This window comes from Carassius carassius, chromosome 12 (genome assembly GCF_963082965.1).
Source record: "Carassius carassius chromosome 12, fCarCar2.1, whole genome shotgun sequence".
Classification (NCBI taxonomy): domain Eukaryota; kingdom Metazoa; phylum Chordata; class Actinopteri; order Cypriniformes; family Cyprinidae; genus Carassius; species Carassius carassius.
This window is the reverse complement of record NC_081766.1, coordinates 32569687-32590094: the sequence shown is the minus strand read 5'-3', so window position 1 is coordinate 32590094 and position 20408 is coordinate 32569687. Positions and strand designations below refer to the sequence as shown.

The following is a 20408-nucleotide window of genomic DNA, read 5'->3' as shown; positions in this document are numbered from 1 at the left end:
TTAAACAGTTTGTTGTAGCAATTGCTTTCGTTCCATTTCAAATGATGCAAAAAAAAAAAGCTTTGAAATTTACTTTAATTCAGAACTTCTTTTTTTAAATGTGACCAAATGTGAAAGAACTGCTATGAGTGACAGATCTCTGTATGTTAATACGCTGTGTTTGCATCGTCCATATCTCAAGAAATCACAGTATCTGGTGATGTGTGTATTGTGGGATGAGCTCTTTACTGCCCGAGCTGCTGTTATTCGCTCCTTCACAGCAGGTGGCGGAGATGCACCACACGTTTGTTAGCCAGATGCGATCAAATCCGAAGAAGGCCGAATGCGAGACTCGGGGAGGGTTGCCAGGTTTTTATAATAAAACCCGCCCAATTGCTCTTTAAGATTATCCCAATCGCGTTTCGGGTGGTAAAATTAAAATACACTTGTTTTGGGTAGATTCCCCTGGTAAGATACACGTTAATATTACGTTATTGCGTTTATTTCAACCCGCGGAAACAGTGTTAAAGTAACCCAATGCCGCGGGAAAACAGCGGACCTGGCAGTAACGTGTGTCACGTGGCGGCGACGTTTACGCCGCTCTCTAGCGGCAGCTCGAACAACAATTTATAACTGAGCATTGACACTGACAAACTGTAATCGACATTAAAATGACATTACGCAGTTAAGAGTTAAACCTGAAGAATTTATGTTAGAAACATTAAAACGTCCTAATAAAAGACAACTTCCGGGTCACTAAACCCAGTTTCACGCTTGTTGCCGTTGTATTGCGCTTCTGTGACGCTGCAGACCTCGCTCACAAACATGGCAGGCAAAGCCGGGAGACAGAGTCGCTCCAGAAAGGCGGATAAGGACGAAGAGGAGCATCCGCTGCAGGCTGTTCTTGTCGCAGACAGCTTCAACCGCAGGTTTTTCCCCATCACCAAAGACCAGCCGCGGGTGAGTGACCCGAACCGACCCGAGCACAGCCGAGCACCTCCGGATCAACGAGTCACTGTTACACTCGATACAACACCGAGCACCAGCATGTGTTCTGGCTGCACCGTTTTGTCTATTTCTCTATTTTTTAACAGCAATACTGTAGGATCAGGGCTTTGGTTATTTATTTTATTTTTTTTTAGATCAAAATGCTATGCTATCTAAGTTATCGAAGTATTTTTATAGCTCATCACTTATGGGCTGTTGTATAAGAAAGAAACTCATTGTGACAACCTAGGTTTCACTAAAGTTATATAAAATGTTTCCTGAATAAAAGCTAGAAAGGCGTTGTTATTGAGCATAACAGCTCAATGTACGATGCTCTTTGGGGGAAAGTTGCTTTTTTAATAGTATAGTGCTATTAACATTTATATAACACACTGGGTGATTAATATTTACCATGTTATTCGATTACTATAAAGTACCATAGTATTACCATCTCTGATGCCGCTTTATTTGACCAGTTTTTATTTTTATATATTTATTGGGACAGGGTACCAGTACTTTTGAAATAGCTTGGTATAAATGAGTATGGTAATCATTCATTAATGTAAGAACTGCACTATATTGGAAAAAAGACTGGCATTGCAGTACTGTACAAAAACGTTGACTTGGATGGCTATTTTTGAAAAGAATGAATCATTAGTTGGTGAGGTGATTTTGTTGGGAAGTGCATCTGCATAGAAAATAATAATAATAATAATAATTTAAAAAGAAAAAAATACTTGTGCTTCCAACATTCTCAGTAACCCTGCCACAATTAAATACATTTATAAAATAGAAAGTGGTGGTCGATCGATTATCAGTCTGGCCGATTATCGGCACCGATATTAAGATTTTTATGAGTTATCGGTATCAATTTGCCAATAAAATAATTTAAAAACAATTACAAAAAAAAAGTACTTTTGTCAGATCCCTTATTATTCTTAATTTTGACATTAATTGTCATTTTCACACCAGACATATATCGGATACTTGATCTGTAATAATTGTATCGGCATCGGCCCTGAAACACATATCGGTCGACCCCTAATAAAAAGTTATGGTTGTCATTTTGAACCATTTTGATACCACAGCAAAAACTACTAGCTTAACTAATACAGAGATCAGACATAACTGAAGACACTCCATAATAAAATAAGAAGTTAAGAAAAATAAAGTACAAGCAATAGCACAAATAAAAACAATAAAGCAAAGAAATAAACAGCGGTTCAGTTTTTCTGGTATATCTAACAATAGCATTAAAGTACAGAAATTGAATAAATCAAATATAGAGTAATGCTTTCAAAAGCTATTAAGTCAAGAGCAGTAAGTGATTTCTCTTTGTCTTTTGCTGTTTTATTAACATGAAAGGCAGACAAGCCCTAATGCGTTGATCAATTTAATACAAGGTTACTGGCCAGGATGGCTATTTTGACATAATTTGTGTATATTTGTCCATTGAAGTGCAAGAAGATGCCAAAAAGAACTGCATCATGGTACTAGCATATAATTTACCATGATATCTTTTTTTTTTTTTTTCATGTTACCCGTTTAATTCAGAGTAACTTTTCACACTTCTTTTTCCCATCAGGCTCTTCTGCCTCTGGCTAATGTCTCCATGATTGACTACACGTTAGAGTTCCTGACCTCTACTGGAGTGCAAGAGACGTTCGTCTTCTGCTGCTGGATGTCCAGCAGAATAAAGGAACACTTACAGTGAGACGCTGTGATGTTTTTAACCACGCTGTTGAATGACCGTGACTCTGATCACTCAGAATTTGTCATCTTACTTCACAGGAAGTCCAAATGGTGTCGCCCCACATCTCCAAACTTGGTGCACGTGATCACCTCTGACCTGTACCGCTCCCTCGGGGATGTGTTGAGGGACGTGGACGCCAAAGCTCTCATCCGCTCTGACTTTCTGCTGGTGTATGGGGACGTGGTGTCCAACATCGATGTTTCCCAGGCTTTACAGGAACACAAGTGAGAGTCGCTCCTCCACAGACCCTGCATATATAAAAGTTCCACAGTATAATGAAAGCCATTGTACTTTCCTGAAAGACAGCGGCGCAGTATGGATAAGAACGTCTCGGTGATGACCATGATCTTCAAAGAGTCTCCTCCCGGTCACAAGACTCGCTGTGAAGAAGACGACATCATAGTCGCTATAGACGGCAAGAGCAAGCGCATTCTTCATTACCAGAGAGCACAGGCCTTAAAGAGACTCCACTTCCCCATGGTGAGGGGTTATACTAATGATTCGAGGTGCTTTGCTTTCAGTTTGCCAGTTTCATAAACCAGTCTCATACTGATGATGCAAAAACATCATCTCTTCTGCTCACCAAGGCTGCATTTATTTAATCAAAAATACAGTAAAAAAAATCTGAATTCCTCCAGTCTTCAGTGTCACATGATCTTCAGAAATCATTCTGATATGCTGATTCGCTGCTCAAGGGACATTTCTGGTTATCATCAGTGTTGAAAGCAGTTGTATTGCTTAAGATTGTAGTATGAACTACAGGTTCTTTGACGAATACAATGTTCAAGAAGTCCAAAAAACGGTTTTACAGTCACTTTATTAAAAATGTAATGCGTCTTTAATAAATAAAAGCATTAATTTCTGAAAAAATCCTGAGCGGAGCATCCCTATAAATAATGCTACTTGAGGAAAAAGAAGACACACAATCTCCTGCAGTTTCCTGTTTGCATCTTTTACCTTTGCTTTGATCTTGTAATACTCCTTCTCAATGGTGATTTATTAATGAGCAGTGACATTTATTAATAATCCACTCGGGGTATTGCAGTCATGAAAATCAGAGTATAACAAGGCCATAATGTTTATGCTTTCCCAGTCTCAAATCAAAACCATGTCATTTATTGATTATAATTGTTCTTTCTTACCCACACAGAATATTTTCCATAGTGGAAGTGATGAGTTTGAGATTAGGTTTGATCTTCTGGATTGTCATATTAGCATCTGTTCTCCACAGGTGAGCGTTCATTTGTTTTACCGTTTGCTGAAACCATAAACATATTTCTTGATGAAACTGAATGTTGGTTATTGTAGGTCGCTGAGCTTTTCACAGATAACTTTGACTACCAGACGAGAAATGACTTTGTCCGTGGGCTTCTAGTGAATGAAGAGGTATGAGACACCGAGTCATGTGACTTGCTCATTTATGAATTCGTTTATTATCTGACACAGGGTTTTTTCACTAGATCCTGGGAAACCAGATCCATCTGCATGTCACTAAAGATGGATATGGGGCTCGAGTGTCGAACCTCCTCATGTACGACACAGTCTCTTCAGACACTATCCGCCGCTGGATCTTTCCCATCACACCCGAGGCCAACTTCACAGACCAGGAAGGCCAGAGCTGTACTCACTCTCGACATAATGTGTACCGAGAGCCAGGGGTCAGTCTGGGTCACGGCAGCCAGATGGAGGAAAATATGCTTATTGGCCGAAATACAGTGATCGGAGCGAACTGCACCATATCAAACACTGTGATCGGAGCAAACTGTGTCATCGGTACAGTATTTACAGGCACTTATTTAGTTTCGGTTTATGGTATTGTAGGGCTGGGCGATAACAATATTACATTCAGATGTTGAGAATGCAATAAAAAAATTAAATAGACTGAAACTGATATATATATTGTTGAAGTTATATTAACTGATTTCATTAGACACGATTTGTGATTTTGTTTTAAATCATAAAATACAGAATCCAGAGAAATGAAAATGCAAAAAAACTAATGTAGTGAAAAATTATATGGATTTCATGGGGTCCTAAATTAAAAGCTTATTCTGGAGTTTAATTATGCATAAAAAAGTTAAGTTTAAATTCCTTCTAAAGGTCTAACAAAACTTTAAAAAAAAAAAAAGTGTGTGGAAAACATCCTGCTAACTGCTGTTTTGTCTGCTTAGGAGACAATGTGACTCTGGATAGAGCTTACATCTGGAACAGAGTCCACATCGCCGACGATGTGAAGGTCACACAGTCTGTCATCTGTGATAATGTAGAGGTGAAACACAGAGTCGTTCTGAACGAGCAGTGTGTGCTCGCCTACAATGTAAGAAACCACAACACAGCCTCGAATTATAATTTTTTATTTGCTGTCTGAACTAGAGCTGCATGATTCATTGTTAAACGATCTCGATTTAAACACCCACGTGATTTAATTCATAAACGCTTCAGATAAAGTTTGATCAATTACATCACTATGCCAGTTGGTGGCGACAAGTGACTGTTAAAAAATTTGTTTGATTCAAAAACAGATTCGTCCAGTAATGAAGCAAGTGAAGTCTTTATGAGTGAGTCATTCAGTTGTTCATTTAAGAGATTCATTAAAAACGCTGATTCATCCAATAAGGAAGCAGGTGAAGTGTTTATGTGTGAGTCATTGAATCATTCATTTAAGTGATTCGTTAAAAATAACACTGATTCATCCAGTAATGAAGCAAGTGAAGTCTTTGAGTGATTGAATCATTCAATCAAGAGATTCTTTTAAAAATGCTAATTCATTCATTAATGAAGCAAGTGAACACTTAATGAGTGAGTCATTCAGTTGTTCATTTAAGAGATTCATTAAAAACGCTGATTCATCCAATAAGGAAGCAAGTGAAGTGTTTACGTGTGAGACAATGAATCATTCATAAAAAAAAACACTGATTCATCCAGTAATGAAGCAAGTGAAGTCTTTGAGTGATTGAATCATTCAATCAAGAGATTTTTTTAAAAATGCTAATTCATTCATTAAGGAACAATTGAAGACTTAATGAGGGAGTCATTCAGTTGTTTAAGAGATTCATTAAAAACACTGATTCATCCAATAAGGAAGCAAGTGAAGTGTTTATGTGTGAGACATTGAATCATTCATTTAAGTGATTCATTAAAAAAACACAGATTCATCCAGTAATGAAGCAAGTGAAGTCTTTGAGTGACTGAATCATTCAATCAAGAGATTCTTTTAAAAATGCTAATTAATTCATTAATGAAGCAAGTGAACACTTAATGAGTGAGTCATTCAGTTGTTCATTTAAGAGATTCATTAAAAACGCTGATTCATCCAATAAGGAAGCAAGTGAAGTGTTTATGTGTGAGACATTAGGGCCCGGTTTCACAGACAGGGCTTAGACTAAGCCAGGATTAGACCATAGATCAATTAGGACATTTAAGTAATTTTTATAAACATGCTTAAAAAAAAACATTACCGATGTGCATCTTAAAACTAAAAAGGCACTGATATATTTTTAAGATCAGTCAGTGCAAGTTTATTTCAGTGGAAACAGCTCAGACTTACATTTTAGTCTAGGACTAGTCTTAAGCCCTGTCTGTGAAACCAGGGGTGAATCATTCATAAAAAACACTGATTCATCCAGTAATGAAGCAAGTGAAGTCTTTGAGTGATTGAATCATTCAATCAAGAGATTCTTTAAAAAATGCTAATTCATTCATTAATGAAGCAAGTGAACACTTAATGAGTGAGTCATTCAGTTGTTCATTTAAGAGATTCATTAAAAACACTGATTCATCCAATAAGGAAGCAAGTGAAGTGTTCATTGAATCTTTCAATCAAGAGATTCTTTTAAAAATGCTGATTCATTCATTCACTGAGAAACAAGTGATATCTTTATGAGTGAGTCATTGAATCATTCATTGAAACAGTTTTTTTTTTTTTATTAAAGCAATTAATGTTTTGTCAGAACCTTTAGTAAATTACGTTATTTTGTTTAGTTGACTAAAAATGTGATTCTCAATTTCTCCAGATTCGCGCAGCTCTAGTCTCAACTAAACTGTTGCATTAGATATAATATTTAAACTCAATGTGTATTTTTATATATATTTAAGACCTGAAAGTTATGAAATGAAATGATAATTTGATCCCCAAATTGTTGATGATCAGAACAGAGGCAGAATGAGATGCTGGTTTATCTTTCTTGTTTTCTAATCCAATGTTGTAATGCAGGTTGTGGTGGGTCCAGATGTTACTCTTCCGGAAGGCACAGTTCTGTCCATGCACCATCCAGATGAAGAGGATGATGAAGATGAGGATGAGTTCTTGAGCGATGACAAAGATGTTGGCCACAGTAAAGACAAAACCAAACAGAAAGGTTCTTGCTCCTTTACATTTAACATTATTTAAATGTTACATGTATTTATTACAGTATAGTGATAACAGTTAAATGGGCAATAAAGACACATTAAAATAAAGTGTGATCTGTTCAACATTTTGTAGCTCTAAACGTTTAGCTTTTTTTTTTTTGTCAGTATTTAACCCAGCAGAAGTTGGTTCAGAGGGTAAAGGATACAGATGGAAGTCCAGCAGTCTTGATGAAACGGAGGAAGATGAGCTCGCAGAATGCATTTGGGGTGATGCCATAAAATAATAGATTAGACTCAGTTTTGACCTCGTGAACTGTGGCTTTTTTTCCTATATCTCACATTCAGTTTTATGATTTAATTTTGTTGGTAGATTTAAATATGCATGCATAAAGAGAAAAAGAAATAAAAATTTCACTCTATCTCCACTTACTGATAAAGCATTGCAGATTTGGGCTGAAAGTCAAAGTTTATGCAAGTAAAATGAATATATTTAGTTTGAAAACATTTCAGAGACTTTTTTGTTGTTTTGTTAGGATTTTGAGCAGCATGATTTTTAGTTCAAAGGAATTTAATAAAATTTCCTTCGTTCCAGTAGTGTTACTTATCAGTTTTTATGTTCTTAGAAATTTCATATAAAGACATGTTGATATAAATTCTCATGAATACTGAAAAGAAATCAGTAGGTTTTGCTGTAGTTCTTGTAAACTTGAAAATTCCACATTTTAGTGTAATTTGTTAAAAAAAAAAAAAAACATTAATGTAGTAAAAAAACGGTAGCATTATTAACTTAGAATTTTTTGCACGTTTCAGAAGCTACTGATCAGATACAATATGGTTTAAGATGGAAAATGTTACGACTGTTTTATAAGCTCATGTTTCAAAACTAACCCGGGAATGTGAAAGGTGTATACAGGCTTTTTTTTTATATGCAATAAACGTTCAATAAAAATTCATTAATGTTGATCTCATGTTTCCAGGCCTAGTATTGAATGCTGACCCTGAGAGTGACAGTGAAAGTCAGGTCAGTGAGGGGTCACATGACCTGGGAAGCCACCCGGCATCACCTGAACTGGATGATGTCAAAGGTGAGACGTGTAAAATTGTTGCATCCATATATCTGACATAAATATTTAGCAGGGCTCAATTTACCCTTTCTAAAATAACTTGGATCTGCCAGGTTTCTTCTAACATTTCTTTCCCCTCAGTGTTTCAGAACGAGGTTCATGGTACGTTACAGAGAGGGCTGGATGAGAACATAAGTTGTGACAATCTGGTTCTTGAGATCAACTCACTCAAGTAGGTTAACATTATATAAATAGTTCCAGTTCTGTCATAACAACTCAGTTTTGCAAGGTAATATACATGGAAGTGTTGATGTGTTTGGTCTTGGAGGAATAGATTGTCTATGCTGTTGTCGAGCGAGGACAGAGACTTACAGCTGCCAAAACATCCACAGACAATACTGCTGCTATCTCAATGTCACCATGCCTTTTCTGCTGGTCTTTAAAATGTCTTACATTTAATTGTATCATATTTAAGGCCATAGAAAGTACAATGGGAACAGAAAGACAATTGTCATATAACTTCATGCTATTATTAAAATGAAAAACAAAAATGCTAGGATTTCATTGGATAAATATGAACGCTGCAGGTTTCAAATTCTATCTTTATGCAGTTCTGTAAGCGCCACCTGCTGGCAGAGAATGAATTCGCATTTAAAATGTATATTAAACCAGCCATTAAACCATTCATAAAAAATTTAATTTGTGTAAACTTGTAAATTGTCTTGAAGTCTTAAATTTGAGTTTAAAATTCCTGCAGAAACCCTTTGTGCTATAAAATAAACATGATTACATAGACAAGGAAAACAGTTCAAAAGAAATATTAGAAAGGTGCACGCAACTTATATTTTTGTGCGAAAGATAAAAACATTACAGATTTGGAGGCCATAATGTCAGCCATCAAACACTGAACTGGACTAGATCCAAAAAGCAACAGTCTGAGACAGCATTACTGCTTAAGTGGACCAACAAAGGATCAGAGTCCTCTTTCAGGAGCTGTGATAGTGTGAACACAAAGAAAACTGGGTCTTTTTTCACTTGGTCCACTTAAAGGGGTCTGGGTTCGGTTCTTTTTAAGAGGACTTTAAACAACCGAAGTAAATGGAGGCTTTTTCTATCCCTCAAACAAAATGTTTATGGCTTCACAAGTCATACTACTTGTATGATAAGGTAAATGTCATCGTCTCTTCTCAGGTACGCCTACATCATTTCTCTGCAGGAGGTTATGCGGATCTTGATTCGAGTTGTGCTTGAGTTTCCGTTCCAGCAGCAGGGGGCTCAGATGAGCACAGCTCAGTATTCGTCACACCTGCTGCCTGTGAGTACCACTGCTCCTCATGTACAGGAATACAGCAACAACAAAGAAAAGAAACCTCTTAAAGGGATAGTTCACCCAAAAATGTAATTCAGTCATCATTCACTTAACCCTGTGAGTGTTGTTCCAAACCTGTATGTATTTATGTCGTCTGTTGAGCATAGCAGAATATATTTTGAAGAATGTTGCTAACCAAACTGAATTTGAATTCACATTGAATACTATTGTTTTTTTCCCTATTATGGAAGTCAATGGGTACCAGAACAATAAAAACTTTTAAATGTTTGTGTTTTTCCTCCCAGTTGTTGAAGAAGTGGGCGCCAGTCTTCAAGAACTATGTGAAGAGACCTCAAGACCAGCTGGACTGTCTTGCTTCCATGGAGGAGGTTTTCCTTGAACGTGAAACTCATTGGGCAGCTTTGGTCAAAGTGAGGCTTCTCTGTTTCTGCAGTGAACCAAAGCACAGCTTCTCTTGCTGATTGTGTGTGATGTATGTCCACCTCAGGTGCTGATGAGCATGTACCAGCTGGAGATCTTGGAGGAGGAAGGCATCATGCACTGGTTCAAACAGAGCTCCAGCACAGAGAAGAGCCAGCAGCTCCGCAGGAATCAAGGGGTGCGACGGTTTAAACGATGTCAAATGAAGCCTGTAGCTACATTTACACTCGATTTTTTTTTATTCTGAATATTGCTGTCTAATTGCAAGCTGTCTTTATGGGGCTGTCATTGATGTGTGTGAATGAAAGCAGTGTGGATCATCAAAATCACACCGTGCCAGAAGTAGTTTCTAGGAAATGAGTGTGTGTTCTTAATTGAAGTTTTTATATCCTGTGTGTCCACAGCTCTTGAAGTTCATTCAATGGCTACAGGAGGCTGAGGAGTCTTCAGAAGGAGATGAATGAACTTCATCCATCATGCATATGACCAACACACTTGGGACGGTCATTTATACACTTTACAAACCAGAAAAAAACATGAATGTTTGATTCCTCATGGTTTGATGGTCCTGACAAATGGCTAGACATAAAGGTGTTGAAATGGATATTTATGCATAGTTTTGTTTCTTTCTTTATTTCTGTATGCTTGCTGAAAAGCATTGTTAAACCAAAAAATTAAAATTTACTTAAAGGTGGAGTATGTCATATTGACAGCAAGCCATTGAAAAGGGGACTGCAGTCCAAATTAAAAATATTGGAGAGAGTTGTTGAGATTATTATTATTTTATAGGATACTTGGTTATTACCATCTGGGAAATTCATTTAGAAATATCACTCTTTGTGAAATTTGACAAAGTCCACAACATGAACACCCATTAGTTATGAATGGCTTCAGTGAATCAGTCAGGCAGAAGGGAGCGCATATTCATTTGGATTCATATGTAAGTGTTACGGCCCTTGGCCTGTTTTTGCTTGTTCTCTTGCTCCTCCTCTATTTCAGTCTATTGCTGTCACCTGAGAATGGTGTTTAAATAGGAGGTTCACTGCTGGATTCGGGGCTCTCTTCCTGCTCTGTTCCGGTGGCTCAAAGCATGCCTCGCTCAAGACGCCAGCATTCTTCACTGATGCACATTTGAGTTTAAGTTTTGTCTTATGTTACACTCAACACTTGCACTCATACACATCATGCATCCATGCATTTGCCTTACACTACTGATATTGACATTCACACACCCCATATTTGGATTTTTGTTGTTTAAATTGTGTTGGATACACAATAAATGTATGTTTTGTACCGTTTGTTTGTGGCATGGTCTCCTATCGCTTGTTATGGCTCTGAGTTAGTCGTAACAGTAAGGAAATGCAGATATAAAGAATGGATCACTTAGTGTACAAGACTTGAAAGGTATCTTCATTGGGAAAACCATGATTCTGAATGTCACAAGTTTCATGAAATCACCTTAATCAAAAACTATTACGACCCAGTCAGCTAGTTCTTTTTATCCTGGTTAAGAGCACCATGGATGTAAGCGGCTACGAGTGTAAACGCTGTGTGCACGGTGTTGGTGGTCTGCTGCTTGTTTACTTTTTTGGAGACCCTGTGTGGATGTTTTTTCATACTCTACCATAAAATCTGAAACTGGTTTTCACAGAGATATTGAAGCATGAACAATTTTAGTAAAGTAGATCTGGGGCTTGTGTCATAAAACTAGTTTACAAAATAAGCCAGGGTTATTTCAGTCAGTCTGACTTATTTTGAACCGAATCAACTTATAAGACTATCTGAAATAAACCAGGCTTATTTGGAAAACTTGTTTTATGGAACAGGCCCCTGGTGCTGGATGCCGATTGGTCAATGCTGTGCTGAATTGAGTATAAAGCACAACAGTCGCGATCCTAGAGTAAAAACTCAATTTAAAAAGAAAAGTATGAGAGATGAAAGTCAATCTGTCTTCAGTGGTTCAACCGTAACATTATGAAGTGGCGAGAACACGGTTTGTATGCGAAAAAAAAAGACTTTATTCAACAGTTTGTCTCCTCTGTGTCTCTCCGCCTCACCGTAACACCATTTTGGAGAATCCTAAAATATAGGGAAAATAAGAATGCTTCAGTTACGACTTTTCAAAGTATAAGGTGTGTATTAATTCCAGTAAACTTTAATAAATGAGTCATGCTATACTTTAAGGTACATCAGTGGAAAAAAAAATCTTCTTTCTCAATAAAACAGCTGCTGGTTTCAGTTTTATATATTTTATCTGCTAGTTGGCAAGCTTAATAATTAAACACCATTTTGATAGTACAAAGAAAAATATGTTTTTCTAGTATATTGAGTTTGTCAACTATGTTACGGACAAGCTGTATGGGTTTACGATTAACAGTTTCACAATTTTTACTCATGATTTTCTTAATTTTCTTAATCAGGTTAACCTAAAATTTTAATATTTATTTGAATTGAAGTCATTAAAATATTAAAAACCATAACAATCAACTCAACATAGTAGACGGGTAATTAATATACTCTTTGACAAAAGGTCTCTGGACATCAAATATAGAGAAAATGAAGAGTAAGTTTACCATAATGTGTTCAAAATATCCACCACACGAGAAATAAATCACATGATGCTGGTCACGTGGTTTTATCAAAACATTTTTTTGTTTTCAGCGGGTGTTTTGTTAGTAGCAGTTCACGATTTAAACAATACATTTTTGTAAGGTAATTAAATTGTAGAAATAAGTTTAATATAGATAATCTTGACTAACATTTTTATTGTCTATTTTGAATTCAAGAATAATCGGTTTATAAAGCAGACATTGCAAAAACTCATTTAAGGAAAACGTAAAAACATAGAGGTGCATCTCAATAAATTAGAACGTTCATTTATTTCAGTAATTCAACTCAAATTCTGAAACTCGTGTATTAAATAAATTCAAAGAACACAGACTGAAGTAGTTTAAGTCTTTAATTATTTTAATTGTGCTGATTTTGACATTTAACAAAAACCCACGAATTAGAATACTTCATAAGACCAATAAAAAAACATTTTTAGTGAATTGTTGGTCTTCTAGAAAGTATGTTAATTTACTGTACATGTACTCAATACTTGGTCGGGGCTCCTTTTGCTTTAATTACTGCCTCAATTCATCGTGGCATGGAGGTGATAAGTTTGTGGCTCTGCTGAGGTGGTCTGGAAGCACAGGTTTCTTTGACAGTGGCCTTCAGCTCATCTGCATTGTTTGGTCTCTTGTTTCTCATCTTCTTCTTGACAATAACCCATTGATTCTCTCTGGGGTTCAGGTCTGGAGAGTTTGCTGGCCAGTCAAGCACACCAACACCACGGTCATTTAACAAACTTTTGGTGCTTTTGGCAGTGTTGGCAGGTGCCAAATCCTGCTGGAAAATGAAATCAGCATCTTCAAAAAGCTGTTCAGCTGAAGGAAGCATGAAGTGCTCATAGATTTCTTGGTAAATGGGGGCAGTGACTTTGGTTTTCAAAAAACACAATGGACCAACACCAGCAGATGACATTGCACACCAAATCATCACAGACTGTGGAAACTTAACGCTGGACTTCAAGCAACTTGGGATACGAGCTTCTCCACCCATCCTCCAGACTCTTGGACACTGGTTTCTAAATTAAATACAAAAATTGCTCTCATCTGAAAAGAGGACTTTGGACCACTGGGCAACAGTCCAGTTCTTCTTCTCCTTAGCCCAAGTAAGACACTTCTGATGTTGTCTGTGGTACAGGAGTGGCTTAACGAGGAAAACGAAAAGCTGTATCCAAATCTCTTGACACGTCTGTGTGTGGTGGCTCTTAATGCCTTGACCCCAGCCTCAGTCCATTCCTTGTGAAGTTCACTCAAATTCTTGAATCAATTTTGCTTGACAATCCTCATAATGCTGCAGTTCTCTCGGTTGGTTATGCATCTTTTTCTTCCACACTATTTCGTTCCACTCAACAATCAAACTCATTACAACGGGGCAGTTGTTGCATCCAGTGGGAACATAATTACTGAATATTACATTTACATTTATTCATTTAGCAGACACTTTTATCCAAAGCGACTTACAAATGAGGACAGTGGAAGCAATCAAAAAAAAAAAATGCAATGATATATAAGTGCTATATATAACAAGTCTCAATACACAGTACACGTAGCATGGGCTTTTAAATAATATAATAAAAAGAAAACAGATAGAATAGAAAAAGAAAAGAGCAAGCTAATGTTAGAGGTCTTATTTATTTACAATCACCTAAAGGATTATTAGGAACACCTGTTCAATTTCTCATTAATACAATTATCTAATCAACCAATCACATGGCAGTTGCTTCAATGCATTTAGGGGTGTGGTCCTGGTCAAGACAATCTCCTGAACTCCAAACTGAATGTCAGAATGGGAAAGAAAGGTGATTTAAGCAATTTTGAGCGTGGCATGGTTGTTGGTGCCAGACAGGCCAGTCTGTGTATTTCACTATCTGCTCAGTTACTGGGATTTTCACGCACAACCATTTCTAGGGTTTACAAAGAATGGTGTGAAAAGGGAAAAACATCCAGTTTGTGGGAGGCCTGGGGGCGAAAATGCCTTGTTGATGCTAGAGGTTAGAGGAGAATGGGCCGACTGAATCAAGCTGATAGAAGAGCAACTTTGACTGAAATAACCACTCATTACAACTGAGGTATGCAACAAAGCATTTGTGAAGCCACAACATGCACAACCTTGAGGCGGATGGGCTACAAAAGCAGAAGACCCCACCGGGTACCACTCATTTCCACTACAAATAGGAAAAAGAGGCTACAATTTGCAGGAGCTCACCAAAATTGGACAGTTGAAGACTGGAAAAAGGTTGCCTGGTCTGATGAGTCTCAATTTCTGTTGAGACATTCAGATGGTAGAGTCAGAATTTGGCGTAAACAGAATGAGAACATGGATCCATCATGCCTTGTTACCACTGTGCAGGCTGCTGCTGGTGGTGTAATGGTGTAGGGGATGTTTTCTTGGCACACTTTAGGCCCCTTAGTGCCAATTGGGCATCGATTAAATGCCACGGACTACCTGAGCATTGTTTCTGACCATGTCCATCCCTTTATGACCACCATGTACCCATCCTCTGATGGCTAATTCCAGCAGGATAATGCACCATGTCACAAAGCTCGAATCATTTCAAATTGGTTTCTTGAACTCAACCCAATAGAGATGTGGTAGAACGGGAGCTTCGTGCCCTGGATGTGCATGCCACAAATATCCATCAACTGCAAGGTACTATCTATCCTATCAATATGGGCCAACATTTCTAAAGAATGCTTTCAGCACCTTGTTGAATCAATAGCCAGGTTTCCACTGGCGAGCTTAAACCGTGTGTGCTAGTGTGTGCCAGGGCCAGTCGCGTTTCCACTGTCACTTCCGGGGCTTGATCGTGCCTCGTCAGGGTTTCCTCTGAGCCAACTACCAGGGTTTTTTGGCCCGACAAAAACCTTGAGCCAAAGTGGGCCAGCTGGGGCTAGAGGACGGGCTATGAACAAAGGCGGAGTTTCTCCACGTCTAGAGAGCTCAGCGCTGCGGATCATTTCAGAAAGAAAACAGCTTTAACACCAGTTTTAAAGACTTTTTAAAATAGTGAGTTGAGCTCAAAACTCACTCTTAGTCAGCAGCAAGTGATTGAAATAACTTGATCCGATGTAGATCATAATCACTAAACAAGGCAGAAATCTTTATAAGCGATGTAAAAGATTATGCACGCTAAACATTAATGTTACCATAGTAAACATGTTAAATACAACCACTTGGATAAATCAGAAGCCAGCTTCTTATTCTCTATCACAATTGTGTATTTATTTAACATATTTTATCCGTCATAAGTCTCGTTTCGAGAGTTTAGCTCCACATAGCATATCATCAAAATATAATGATTTTTGTTCGGGAGCTTTTATAAAAATGAGCGTCTGCACTGCGGATCATTTCAGAAAGATAACAGCTTTAACACCAGCATTAAACACTTTTTTAAATAAGTTGAGCTCAAAACTCGCTTTCAGTCCTCAGCGAGTGTTTGAAATAACGCGATCCAATGTGGATTATAATCACGTAAACAAGGCAGAAATATTTTAAGCGATGTCAAGTCAAGTCAAGTCACCTTTATTTATATAACGCTTTAAACAAAATACATTGCTTCAAAGCAACTGAACAACATTCATTAGGAAAACAGTGTGTCAATAATGCAAAATGATAGTTAAAGGCAGTTCATCATTGGATTCAGTTATGTCATCTCTGTTCAGTTAAATAGTGTCTGTGCATTTATTTGAAATCAAGTCAACGATATCGCTGTAGATGAAGTGACCCCAACTAAGCAAGACAGAGGCGACAGCGGCAAGGAACCGAAACTCCATCGGTGACAGAATGGAGAAAAAACCTTGGGAGAAACCAGGCTCAGTTGGGGGGCCAGTTCTCCTCTGACCAGACGAAACCAGTAGTTCAATTCCAGGCTGCAGCAAAGTCAGATTGTGCAGAAGAATCATCTGTTTCCTGTGGTCTTGTCCTGGTGGTCTTCTGAGACAAGGTCTTTACAGGGGATCTGTATCTGGGGCTCTAGTTGTCCTGGTCTCCGCTGTCTTTCAGGGCAATAGAGGTCCTTTCTAGGTGCTAATCCACCATCTGGTCTGGATACGTACTGGATCCGGGTGACTGCAGTGACCCTCTGATCTGGATACAGACTGGATCTGGTGGCTACGGTGACCTCAGAATAAGAGAGAAACAGACAAATATTAGCGTAGATGCCATTCTTCTAATGATGTAGCAAGTACATAGGGTGTTATTGGAAGTGTTTCCGGTTTACCTAATTAATGCAGCCTAAAAATCCTTTAACGGATTTGGATATTAAAAGCATATTAGTATGTTATGTGTAAGCCAGGTTAAAGAGATGGGTCTTTAATTTAGATTTAAACTGCAAGAGTGTGTCTGCCTCCCGAACAATGTTAGGTAGGTTATTCCAGAGTTTAGGCGCCAAATAGGAAAAGGTATTATCAAATTGCCTGAGTTTTGAGAACGTAGCGGACGTAGAGGATTATAATGTAAAAGGAGCTCATTCAAACACTGAGGTGCTTAACCATTCAGGTCTTTATAAGTAATAAGCAATATTTTAAAATCTATACGATGTTTGATAGGGAGCCAGTGCAGTGTTGACAGGACCGGGCTAATATGGTCATACTTCCTGGTTCTAGTAAGAACTCTTGCTGCTGCATTTTGGACTAACTGGAGTTTGTTTACTAAGCGTGCAGAACAACCACCCAATAAAGCATTACAATAATCTAACCTTGAGGTCATAAATGCATGGATTAACATTTCTGCATTTGACATTGAGAGCATAGGCCGTAATTTAGATATATTTTTGAGATGGAAAAATGCAGTTTTACAAATGCTAGAAACGTGGCTTTCTAAGGAAAGATTGCGATCAAATAGCTCACCTAGGTTCCTAACTGATGACAGAGAATTGACAGAGCAACCATCAAATTCTTAGACAGTGTTCTAGATTATTACAAACTGAGTTTTTAGGTCCTATAATTAACACCTCTGTTTTTTCAGAATTTAGCAGTAAGAAATAACTCGTCATCCAGTTTTTTATATCGACAATGCATTCCATTAGTTTTTCAAATTGGTGTGTTTCACCGGGCTGCGAAGAAATATAGAGCTGAGTATCATCAGCATAACAGTGAAAGCTAACACCATGTTTCCTGATGATATCTCCCAAGGGTAACATATAAAGCGTGAAGAGTAGCGGCCCTAGTACTGAGCCTTGAGGTACTCCATACTGCACTTGTGATCATGATACATCTTCATTCACTGCTACGAACTGATGGCGGTCATATAAGTACGATTTAAACCATGCTAATGCACTTCCACTGATGCCAACAAAGTGTTCAAGTCTATGCAAAAGAATGTTGTGGTCAATTGTGTCAAACGCAGCACTAAGATCCAATAAAACTAATAGAGAGATACACCCACGATCAGATGATAAGAGCAGATCATTTGTAACTCTAAAAAGAGCAGTCTCAGTACTATGATACGGTCTAAATCCTGACTGGAAATCCTTACATATACCATTTTTCTCTAAGAAGGAATATAATTGTGAGGATACCACCTTTTCTAGTATCTTGGACAGAAAAGGGAGATTCGAGATTGGTCTATAATTAACTAGTTCTTTGGGGTCAAGTTGTGGTTTTTTGATGAGAGGCTTAATAACAGCCAGTTTGAAGGTTTTGGGGACATATCCTAATGACAATGAGGAATTAATAATAGTCAGAGGAGGATCTATGACTTCTGGAAGCACCTCTTTTAGGAGCTTAGATGGGATAAGGTCTAACATACATGTTGTTGGTTTAGATGATTTAACAAGTTTATACAATTCTTCCTCTCCTATGGTAGAGAATGAGTGGAACTGTTCCTCAGGGGGTCTGATGTGATACTGTAGCTGACGGCTGAATGGTTGCAATTTTATCTCTAAAAGTATCGATTTTAGAAGTAAAGTAGTTCATAAAGTCATTACTGCTGTGGTGTTGGGAAATGTCAACACTTGTTGAGGCTTTATTTTTCGTTTTTAGCCACTGTATTGAATAAATACCTGGGGTTATGTTTGTTTTCTTCTAAAAGAGAAGAAAAGTAATCAGATCTAGCAGTTTTTAATGCTTTTCTGTAGGATAGGTTACTTTCCCGCCAAGCAATACGAAAGACTTCTAGTTTGGTTTTCCTCCAGCTGCGCTCCATTTTTCGGGCTGCTCTCTTTAGGGTGCGAGTATGCTCATTATACCATGGTGTCAAACTGTTTTCCTTAACCTTCCTTAAGCGTAAAGGAGCAACTTTATTTAAAGTGCTAAAAAAGAGAGAGTCCATAGTTTCTGTTACATCATCAAGTTGTTCTGAGGTTTTGGATATGCTAAGGAATTTGGATACATCAGGAAGATAACTTAAAAAGCAGTCTTTTGTGGTAGAAGTGATGGTTTTTCCATACTTGTAACAAGAAGTAGAATTTACAATTTTGGCTATATGAAGTTTGCACAGAAATAAATAATGATCTGAGATACCATCACTTGGCTGCATAATTTCAACACCATCAACATCAATTCTATGTGACAGTATTAAATCTAGAGTATGATTTCGACAATGAGTAGGTCCTGAAACGTGTTGTCTAACACCAATAGAGTTCAGAATGTCTATAAATGCTGATCCCAATGCATCTTTTTCATTATCAACATGGATATTAAAATCACCAACTATTAAAACTTTATCTGCAGCCAGAACTAACTCGGATGTAAAATTACCAAACTCTTTAATAAAGTCTGTATGGTGCCCTGGTGGCCTGTATACAGTAGCCAGTACAAACATAACAGGGGATTTATCATTAACATTTGTTTCTTTGGATAATGTTATATGAAGTACCATTACTTCAAACGAGTTATACTTGAAGCCTGCCCTCTGAGAAATCCTGAAAACGTTGTCATAAATTGAAGCAACACCTCCACCTTTGCCTTTTAGACGTGGCTCATGTTTATAACAGTAATCTTGGGGGGTGGACTCATTTAAAATAATGTAATCAGGTTTTAGCCAGGTTTCTGTCAAACAGAGTACATCTATATTATGATCAGTGATCATATTATTTACAAAAAGTGTTTTTGTAGAAAGGGATCTGATATTCAATAAGCCAAGCTTTATCATTTGTTTACCCATATTGCTTCTGTTTTTCGTTTGTTGAACCTCAATTAAATTGTTAATCTTAACTTGGTTTGGACGTTTTTTGTATATTCTAGTTCGGGGAACAGACACAGTCTCTATAGTGTGATATCTAGGTGAAAAGGTCTCTATGTGCTGAGAATTAACTGACCTCTGTGACGTGAGGCAGCTAGCAGACAGTCGATTTAGCCAGTCTGTCTGCTTCCTGACCTGGGCCCCAGTTAGTCAAGTATAAACACTAAGACTATTTGCCATATTTCTAGAGAGAAGAGTGGCGCCACCCCAGGAGCGATGAAGACCATCTCTTTTCAACAGGTCAGATCTGCCCCAAAAGCTCGTCCAATTGTCTATGAAACCTATGTTATTCTGTGGGCACCACTTAGACATCCAGCCATTGAGTGATGACAATCTGCTATGCATCTCATCACCACGGTAAGCAGGGAGGGGACCAGAGCATATTACAGTGTCTGACATCGTGCTTGCAAGTTCACACACCTCTTTAATGTTATTTTTAGTGATCTCCGACTGGCGAAGTCGAACATCATTAGCGCCGGCATGAATAACAATCTTACTGTATTTACGTTTAGCATTAGCCAGCACTTTTAAATTTGCCAAGATGTCAGGCGCTCTGGCTCCCGGTAAACATTTGACTATGGTGGCTGGTGTCTCTATATTCACGTTCCGTACAATAGAATCACCAATAACTAGAGCACTTTCATCAGGTTTCTCAGTGGGTGCATCACTGAGTGGGGAGAACCTGTTTAATGTTTTGATCGGAACAGAAGAGCGGTGTTTTGACCCACGACTA

At 37.9% G+C, this 20408-nt stretch overlaps 1 protein-coding gene across 1 annotated transcript; it reads left to right on the top strand.

Moving 5' to 3' along the window:
* Positions 1–554: 554 nt before the first annotated feature.
* On the top strand, positions 555–10487 carry LOC132155273 (translation initiation factor eIF-2B subunit epsilon-like). Its single transcript, XM_059564152.1, has 16 exons — positions 555–939; positions 2552–2676; positions 2758–2943; positions 3022–3199; positions 3870–3950; positions 4028–4105; positions 4180–4492; positions 4891–5036; positions 6933–7077; positions 7235–7336; positions 8047–8154; positions 8275–8365; positions 9325–9448; positions 9748–9873; positions 9951–10061; positions 10288–10487. The coding sequence occupies exons 1-16, from the start codon at positions 805–807 to the stop codon at positions 10345–10347; spliced, it is 2109 nt and encodes a 702-aa protein (XP_059420135.1). The 5' UTR covers positions 555–804; the 3' UTR covers positions 10348–10487.
* Positions 10488–20408: the final 9921 nt, after the last annotated feature.